General features: G+C 42.0%; 1 protein-coding gene across 1 annotated transcript in view; it reads right to left on the bottom strand.

Annotated features, from left to right (window-relative positions):
• The window catches only part of LOC123508453 (oxytocin receptor-like), an 18,285-nt gene extending 13,871 nt beyond the window's left edge, over nucleotides 1-4,414 (bottom strand). Inside the window, exon 1 of the mRNA XM_045262199.1 lies at nucleotides 3,292-4,414. Within this exon, the coding sequence (XP_045118134.1) occupies nucleotides 3,292-4,372 (1,081 nt within the window). The 5' untranslated portion in view covers nucleotides 4,373-4,414. The remainder of the gene's footprint in view (nucleotides 1-3,291) is intronic.
• Between the last annotated feature and the right edge of the window lie 5,586 nt (nucleotides 4,415-10,000).

A 10,000-nucleotide genomic window follows, 5' to 3' on the forward strand; every position in this document is an offset into this window, starting at 1 on the left:
ATACCTCTCTCTCTCTCTCTCTCTCTCTCTCTCTCTCTCTCTCTCTCTCTCTCTCTCTCTCTACGAGCAAACAGAATAAGATAATCTATGAATACTTGAATACCTTTATTTGAGAGAGAGAGAGAGAGAGAGAGAGAGAGAGAGAGAGAGAGAGAGAGAGAGAGAGAGAGAGAGAGAGAGAGGATTTGGTTAATGTACTGGAAATATAATTGGATAAATGAGAGGGGAACAGGAAAGCAAAAAGGGAGAAAAATGAACCGGAGAAGGAGGATTATGGGAGGGGAAACTGAATTATGTGGGAAAGGGAAGGAAAAAATGAACGTACAGTTAGTAAACATAACGAGTGGGAAAGAATAATGGTACCAATGCTGTATGTAGCTATTTAGGTACGTAAGTCTGATAACAAGTGGAGAGAATCATGACAGCATAACACTGACAACACACAGCATAAGTGAAAGGAGGAAAACTAAGCGATTCTTTTCTTTTTTTTGTTGGGGTTCGTGGAAATGATTTTAATGTGATTTCAAACGATATGTTGCTCTAGAAAAATGATGGAAAAAGGGAAAAATAATGGAAAAAATAAGATAGTGGAGATAACGTGAAAAAAAAAATGAGATAAAAATTACAATGTTTTCCTGACGAGTTGAAAATAACGAGCAGAGTGAAAGAAATGTAAACTTTTTTTTTTCTGTGGTTGATGTTTATGATATCAGGATGTATGTTGCATTGAAAGTAATGGAAAAAAAAAAAGTAAGATAAAACTAGATTATTTTTCTGACGACTTTCGAAAAATGAGCAGAATGGATGAAAACCCAACCCAACCCAACATAACCCCACCTAACCTACCCCAAACCAACCCAACCCAACCCAACCTAACCTAACGTAACCCAACCCAACCCAACCCAACCTAAGCTAATCCAACCCAACCCAACCCAACCCAACATAACTTTACCTAACCTAACCTAACCCAACCCAACCCAACCCAACCCAACCCAACCTAAGCTAACCCAACCCAACCCAACCCAACCCCCAACCTAAGCTAACCTAACCCAACCTAACCTAATCCAACCCAACCTAACCTAACCTAACCCAACCTAACCTAATCCAACCCAACCTAACCTAACCTAACCCAACCTAACCTAAGCTAACCTAACCAACTCAACCCAACCCAACCTAAGCTAACCTAACCCAACCTAACCTAACCTAACCCAACCTAACCTAACCTAACCTAAGCTAGCCTAACCAACCCAACCCAACCCAACCCAACCTAACCTAACCTAACCTAACCCAACCCAACCCAACCCAACCTAACCTAACCTAACCCAACCTAACCTAAGCTAACCTAACCCAACCCAACCCAACCCAACCTAACCTAACCTAACCAACCCAACCCAACCCAACCTAAGCTAACCTAACCCAACCCAACCTAACCTAACCTAACCTAACCTAACCTAACCTAACGCAACCTAACCCAACCTAACCTAACCTAACTTTAACCCCTACAATAGTGAGATGCATTTCTACCATGATATTTTTAGGTATGATTAGACGATTTTATTTGCAATAGGAAGGGTCTATGGAGGTCAGAAGATTAATGGCTATTATTATTATTAGTCTTTTTTTTTTTATATATGAGGGAGAACTGCCAAGGGGAATAATAAGAAAAAACTTATATTAGAAAAAAATGCCCACTGGAATTGCAGTCTCCCGAAAAGATATGAAAAAAAAATTGTGAAAAGTGTGGGACTGAAATGATGTTGATTAATTGAAGTGACATTAGTAAACTGAAGTGATTTTATTTGAACAGAAGTTATATTAATTAACAGAACAGAATAAACTAAAGTGATATTGATAAACTGGTGTGACATTAATGAACTGAAATGATATTAACCCCTTCAATACTGGGACACATTTTTACATCAATATTTGTGAGCGATTAGTCCATTCTTTTTTGACATTAGGAAGGGTCTATGGAGGTCAGAAGGTTAATTAATGGCCAATCCTCACTACTCCGATCCTTATCTAAGTATCTGAAGCTGTATAAAATCACCAAATAGTTAATGGACTAAATATGAAGACGCTTCATGGTACTTAAGAGGTTAATTAACTAAAGTGGTCGAAAAGTAACGTAATTCTGAAGGCAACGTAATGTGATCTAACTTTACTTAACGCTCAGGTGAAGATTCCAATATTTCCACGTTATCGGAAGCTTTTTCTTTTCTTCCCTTTCTTTTCCAATCACTCAAGGAGAGGGTTGATGGAAAAAAGTAAAGAATAAGTAAGAGATTAAGGAAGAAGCGAAGGATGATGAAAGGGAAGAGAGAGAACGAGGAAAATGACAAGAAGGGAAGGATGACGAAAGGAAAGAGAGAGAAAAAACGAAGGATGATGAAAGGGAAAAGAGAGAGCGAGGAAAATGACAAGAAATGAAAGATGATGAAAGGAAAGAGATACAAAATGAGGGAAATGACAAGAAGCGAAAGATGATGAAAGGGAAGGGACAGAACGAGGAAAGTGAGAAGAAGCGTAGGATGATGAAAGGGAAGAGACACAGTACGAGGAAACTTACCCAGGAAAACACAAAAAAGGAAATGTGATAAATCTGGTGGAAAAAAAAAAAAAAATCAAACAAATGGAGGAAAACTTGGAAGGAATAATTTATACATGAAGATATGTAATTAAGGTCTCGTATTTTGGGATAATGGAAAGAAAAACGGATGAAGAGTGGAGACAGATTGTGCGTGGGGAGAGAAATGCTTCCTTCCCTCTCTCTCTCTCTCTCTGGTAATAGATTTCAATCTGAACCCACATTAACCTGTCCTTTCATCCTTGACTCCTGCACATTTCTCCTCTCGCGTTCCTTTTATCTCTCCTCCCTCTCGTGTCTTCTCTTTACGGCCTAATTTCTAGAGTGTTTTTTCTCTCCCTTCTCCTCCAGGCTCTCTTTTTTTTTTACCCGGTCATTCTTTTGTAGTAGTTTGCAGCAATTACGTAGAGTAATTAATAAAGTTTCCCTCGTTCGTTAGCTTAGTGTGGCTACGGTGTGTTCACTGTGTTCGTTGTGGCGACATTGTACGGAGTTCACTGTAGCTGTAATTTTGTTGTGTTTGTGACCCAGGAAAAAGGATCCTCTGGGAGGGAAAAAGGCACAAAGAGGATTATGTACGAAGGGAATCTTTCATGGGGAAGCACTAATGGGAATAATGTTCTGGGGATGTGTGAGCGACTGAGCGTGCCCTTGAGGTCCCTGGGGAGATGGGGTGGGATTGAGGGGTAGTTGTTGGTACTCACGGTCCTGGGGTTTGCTGTACACGTTGTGGAGCTGCGCGATGCAGAACGGCGACCAGCACACCACGAAGGCAAACACCACCGTGAAGGTCATACGTACGGTCTTCATCTTGGCCGCGGACACCTTGGCCGTGGCCGCAGCGGTGTGCAGCTGCGGGGAGGCGGTGCACGAGATGGGCTGCAGCTCAAAGTTGAGCCGCATGTCCTGGCCACCCCGGCTGCCCTTCTTGACGCAGCCGAAGCACAGGCGGCGGCTGAGCGTGAGGAGGGGCTTGGAGGGCCCTGCGCTGTGCCACACCGCCCAGCAGATGTAGCTGTAGCACACGGCGATGATGGCCAGGGGCACGATGAACACGGACACCACGAACCAGGTGACGTACGCCTGCTCGCTCACCAGCTCGAACACCACCCAGCAGTCTTGCACGCCCGGCTCCACCTCCCGCAGCGAGAACAGCATCGTCTGCGGCGCCGCCAGCACCAGCCCCAGGCCCCACGCCCCCGCGATCATGAGCCGTGCAGCCCGCAGTGAGCCACGCCCGCTGCCCTGCACGGCCCGAGCGCGATCCACAGCCATGAACACCAACATGTAGGTGGACACGTACAGCACGAACACCTGGGCGTACTTGACGAAGCGGCAGAGGAGGTCTGAGCCCCGGAAGCGGTAGGTGATGTCCCACACCAGCTGCGGGAAGATGTTGAACAGCGCCACCATGAGGTCCGCCAGGCTGAGGTGCAGCATGAACAGGTAGCAGCGGGACATAGGCTGGAACACAGAGTGGCGCCACAACGCGATCAGCACGAACACGTTCCCAATCATTGCCACCACCAGGATCAGCACCAGCACCACCACCTCCACCACCGCCAGGGCCACGTTCCGGTCATCACTCTCGTCTTCCACCACGCCCTCGCCGCCGCCGCCCGTCGGCAGACTGTCCTGCACGAAGTTGGTCAGCTCGCTGTACAGAGTGGAGGCGTTCAGACCCAAGTTGATCCTGAGTTCCTCCATCTTCCTGATCACGTGATTCTCGAGGTGCGTGGCCTCCTCTTCCTCCTCCTCCACTCCTGCCTGAATTGTGGAGTTCATCGTAACCTCAGCCGCCTCTTGGTCCCTCTCTCACGCCGCCGCTGTCTGGGAGAAGGCACTGTTGTGAATAGCCAGCCAAGGACACTTAATACCACTGACTTACCTCCGTTAATGCGGCAGACCTCGTTATGAGATGCCGGGAAGCGGGGAGTTGAGGCAGTGAATCTGTGGCGAGTGAAGGAAAGATTCTGGGTAATGTTGCACGTGCTACCGTGATGAAATGACTCCAGGACAGTGTTACCCGTGCCTCAGACTGGTGCGTGTAGGCCTAATGGCTTCTTCAAGACCCTCTTATAGATTTTTGATGTTCTTACGCTCTGATTAACTCGAGCTTAGGGAAGCGAAGGAGGAAATACGATGAGTTAGTGGAATTTTAATGTGTTAGCTCTAGGTCACCTGTTACCTGCAATTACAGAAGCTCAATTAAAAAGAAGAAAGAGAGGGAGAAGAAGAAGAAGAAGAAGAAGAAGAAGAAGAAGAAGAAGAAGAAGAAGAAGAAGAAGAAGAAATTGGGAAAAAAGGAAGATAAACTAAAATGAATTTAAGTTTAGAGAAGAAGATGAGAAAACGTGATAAATGAAAGAAAATCAGTAAATAAGAAGGAAAAGAAGAAAAGAAGAATAACAAAGATAAACTGGAATGAAATATAACTGTGAAACTTGACAAAAGGCGAGAGAGAGAGAGAGAGAGAGAGAGAGAGAGAGAGAGAGAGAGAGAGAGAGAGGGAAGATTATACTTGATGGGGCGGAAATTAGTTAACTTTCCGCGGCCTGAGTTCCCCCAGCTAAGAAGTAAGCTCTGATGTCCCGAGGTGATTGATAGGCACGCGATGTTGTCTATTCTGAAAAGTCTTTAGTGAGTTTGTTCTTCACCAGCACCAGCACCATCACCACCACCACCACCTCCACCACCACTACCACTACCACCACTACTACTATTCCACACGATGTTTTTACTTACGTGTAGTAGTAGTAGTGTAATAGCAGTAGTAGTAGTAGTATGGTACTACTACTACTAATATTACTACTACTACTACTACTACTACTACTACTACTACTACTACTACTACTACTACTACTACTACTACTACTATTACTACTACTAATACTACTACTACTACTATTCTTTGTTCTTTCTGTTTCCTTTCTTTCTTAGTCATTTATTCCTACTCGGCTTTCTCTTTCCTTATTTCCTATTCCTTTTCACTTTTCGTCTCTGTTCTACCACCACCACCACCACCACCACCACCACCACATCAATGACATCTACTCACTTAACAATAAACACGATAGACACAGAGGAGGAGAAGAAAGAGGAAGGAGAGGAAGAGAGGAAGAGATGAAGAGATAAGAGGAAAAAGAGAAGGAGAAAGAGGAAGAGGAAGAGTTAAGGAAGCGGGGAAGAATAAGAACTTGTGTGTAAGTAAGTAAGTAACACACTGTGTGTGTGTGTGTGTGTGTGTGTGTGTGTGTGTAATTCACCTCGATCGCCTGCTGGTCACCCAGCCAGTCTTCCCCATTACGGAGCGAGCTCAGAGCTCATAGACCGATCTTCGGGTAGGACTGAGACCACAACACACTCCACACACCGGGAAAGCGAGGCCACAACCCCTCGAGTTACATCCCGTACCTATCTACTGCTAGGTGAACACATCCCACACATTAAGAGGCTTGCCCATTTGCCTCGCCGCCTCTGGGATTCGAACCCGGATCCTCTCGAGTATGAGTCGAGTGTATCCCCCTATCACCCTTTTATCATATTCACCATTATCACCCTTACTATCACCCCTTTATCATATTCACCATCATTACCCTTACTATCATTATCATTACCTGTTTCACTGAGTCACGAGTTAACCTGTGTATCAATTTAGTGAGTGAGTCAAGGTAATGTTCCTATATGCGTGTCTGTCAGTACAGCTTGAACGGCGAACTAACTGGCTTAATTCTGAGGTTTAAGAGAAGTAGGCTCTGCAGAAGAAGGAGGAGGAGAAGGAGGAGGAGGAGGAGGAGGAGGAGGAGGAGGAGGAGGAGTATTAAGATGTGGATGTGGATAATGATGACAAAGAGAAGGAAAGTAAAGGAGATTCAGAAATATGAGTGACGTGCGTGAAATGAGTCAGAGAGAGAGAGAGAGAGAGAGAGAGAGAGAGAGAGAGAGAGAGAGAGAGAGAGAGAGAGAGAGAGAGAGAGAGAGAGAGAGAGAGAGAGAGAGAGAGAGAGAGAGAGAGAGAGAGAGGGGCACGGTATATATGACACTTATTGAGTTTTTCAAATATATTCATAGAAAAATCATGCATAATATTGACGCTATGTTACACTGAACACACACACACACACACACACACACACACACACACACACACACACACACACACACGGAAACATCACTTCCTCGTACATGCCAAAAAAAAAAAAAAAAAAAAGAAATAAAAAATAAAATAAATATAAATAGATAGATGAATAAACAGATGAGATGAGGAAAAAAAAAAAAAAAACGCTAATATTTTCCCATTCACTGGATCCAATAACAGCGAGGCGTGTTCACTGCATTACCGGGGAAAGAAACACGAGGGAAGAAATGCCGAGGGGAAAAATACGGTTCGAGATAAGTTTTTTTCTACATACCTGAATCACTTATTTTCTCATATTGCCTAGAATGGGGGGGGGTGTCAATTTGTCGCCTGGGACGTTCCGCGCAGGTGAGGGGAAAAGTGAGGGGAAGGTGAGGGGAAGGTGAGGGGAAGGTGAGGGAAAGGTGAGGGGAAAGGTGAGGGAAAAGGTGAGGGAAGGTGAGGGAAGGTGAGGGAAGGTGAGGGAAAGGTGAGGGGAAGGTGAGGGAAAGGTGAGGGGAAGGTGAGGGGAAGGTGAGGGAAAGGTGAGGGGAAGGTGAGGGAAGGTGAGGGAAGGTGAGGGAAGGTGAGGGGAAAGGTGAGGGAAAGGTGAGGGAAGGTGAGGGAAGGTGAGGGAAGATGAGGGAAGGTGAGGGAAGGTGAGGGGAAGGTGAGGGGAAGGTGAAGGGAAAGGTGAGGGGAAGGTGTTATCATATTTATTGCTCAGTATAAGTGTTTTTTTTTATTTCATTATTATTATTTTTTTTTAAGGGGAAATTGTTGTCATGTTATTCCTATTTATTGTTCAATATAAGAGATTTCTATTTTTTTTATTATTATTATCATATTACTAGTATTTATTATTATTATTATTATTATTATTATTATTATTATTATTATTATTATTATTATTATTATCATTTCTATTATTATTTTTAAGGGAAAGTGTTGTTATATTATCAAGTACAAGTTTTTTTTTTTCTTTCTTCTTTCCTTTTCTTTTCTTTACCTATTTTATTCGTGTCTTCCTTTTCTTAACCAGGAAGTGAATTGTTGTCATATTGATCGTTATAAGATAGTTTTTGTTATTCGTTTTTAATTTATTTGTTTTGCTTTATATATGATTTTATTGTGTTTTATTTATATCTGGTGTTGTTGTTGTTGTTGTTGTTGTTGTTGTTGTTGTTGTTGTTTTTCTTCTTCTTCTTCTTCTTTTTCTTCTTGTTCTTGTTCTTGTTCTTGTTCTTGTTCTTCTTGTTCTTCTTGTTCTTCTTCTTCTTGTTCTTCTTCTTGTTCTTCTTCTTGTTCTTCTTGTTCTTGTTCTTGTTCTTGTTGTTGTTGTTGTTGTTGTTGTTGTTGTTGTTGTTCTTGTTCTTGTTCTTGTTCTTCTTGTTCTTGTTCTTCTTCTTCTTCCCTCTTTTTTTCTTCCTTCTTCTATCTTCCCTCCTAATCTTCCTTCCTTCTTCTTTCTTCCTCTTCTTTCTCTCCTTCCTCTTCCTTCCTTCGTCTTTCTTCTCTCTTCTTTCCTCCTTCCTCATTCTTCCTTCCTCTTTCTTCCCTCTTCTTCCCTCTTCTTCCTTCCTCCTTCTTCTTATCATTTTCATTATCACCATTACTATTTTTGTCCCATCTTTCTTCTCTTCTCTTCTCATTGATTTTTTTTTCTCCAAGTTTATTTTAGTCAAGGTTCAATTTTCATAGGTACATTTTTTGCTGTATTTTTGTGTTATATTCTTTTTGTAACGGATACATGTAATTCAGTCGTCACTTTATTTACTGTAATTGTTGGTCTTTATTTTCGCTACATGAGGTGCGATCCTAATAACTGTGACCTGTTTTCTATTTTATGTATGAATGGAAACTGATCAAGGGTAACGAAAATATATATATATATAAAAAAAAAGGAAGAATGGCGCGCTTTATCAACTTATTTTCCAGTGCTTTATTCGTCCATTGCTTTATTTTGTAACTTATTTTCTAGTCCTTTTTTCTGACGTCTCTTGCTATTGCTTTATTTGTGATTTATTTCCCAGTGCTTTATTTGTGACGTCTCTCCCATTTTTTTTTCTTTTTATTTGTGACTTCTCTTCCATTCCTTTATTCCTGACTTCTCTTGTACTGCTTTATTTAAAATTTTTCCTATTCAGTATTTTGTGAGCGAATGTTTGTTAGGCGTGTTTTCCTTTAATTTCGTGATCTTATCGTTTTCCATTCTGTAAGGTGGGTCTCAATAACAACGAGTGGTAATTTTTATATTCTTGCAAATTATTAATCATCTATCTCTATTTAATATTCGGGAGTAAGAATTTTGCAGGTTTCTCTCTATGTTTTTTTTCTCACTTATTTTGTTGTTGATAATCATGGTGAGACTCAATGACAGCGAGTGCATATGTAATTTCTTCCAATACGTAAATTATTTTTTTTTATCATGTCGATGTTTTGGCAGAAGAAATTAAGCAGGATATATATATATTTTTAATCCTTTTCTCTTCGTTTTCTGTTCGTGTTTTGTAAGGTGAACCAAAATAACTAAGACTGTTTTTCTTCTGTTAGTACGTAAGTCCTTTTAAACTCAATATCAGGGCAGTTGAAATAAATGCGTGTTTCTTCTTTCTTTTTTTTTCGTTTCTTTCCATTTTCTGGTGTTTTTTAGATAAAATTTAATAACTAAGATGCCTTTTTTTTTCTCTCTCTCCTACAAAACGTTGCACCTTTTTAACTTACTATTATGAAAGTATGAAGTGAACAGACGTGTTTGTTTACCTTTAGTATTCATTCACTTATCTATGTATTCATATTATGTAAGAAGAGACTCAATAATCATTGTTTTTTTCCTTCCCGTCATTAATCCTTTCATGTTCAGCAGTGCGGAGGGAGGATAGAAGCGGATGTGTTTGATCACTTGTGTTTTCTTGGTGTGTGTTGCGCTTTTGTCTGTCTAGTTTGCCTCAGACGAGAGAATAGAGTGGAATGTTTTTTTGGATTCTGCTTATTGACTCGTGTGTGTGTGTGTGTGTGTGTGTGTGTGTGTGTGTGTGTGTCTGTGTAATTCACCACGGTCGTCTGCTGGTCACCCAGCCAGTTTTCACCATTGCGGAGCGAGCTCAGAGCTCATAGACCGACCTTCGGGTAGGACTGAGACCACAACACACTCCACACACCGGAAAAGCGAGGCCACAACCCCTCGAGCTACATTCCCGTACCTATTTACTGCTAGGTGAACAGGGGCCACACATTAAGCGGCTTGCACATTTGCCTCGCGCACCGGGACTCGAACCCGGCCCTCTCGATTGTGA

Source organism: Portunus trituberculatus, chromosome 24 (assembly GCF_017591435.1).
Source record: "Portunus trituberculatus isolate SZX2019 chromosome 24, ASM1759143v1, whole genome shotgun sequence".
Classification (NCBI taxonomy): domain Eukaryota; kingdom Metazoa; phylum Arthropoda; class Malacostraca; order Decapoda; family Portunidae; genus Portunus; species Portunus trituberculatus.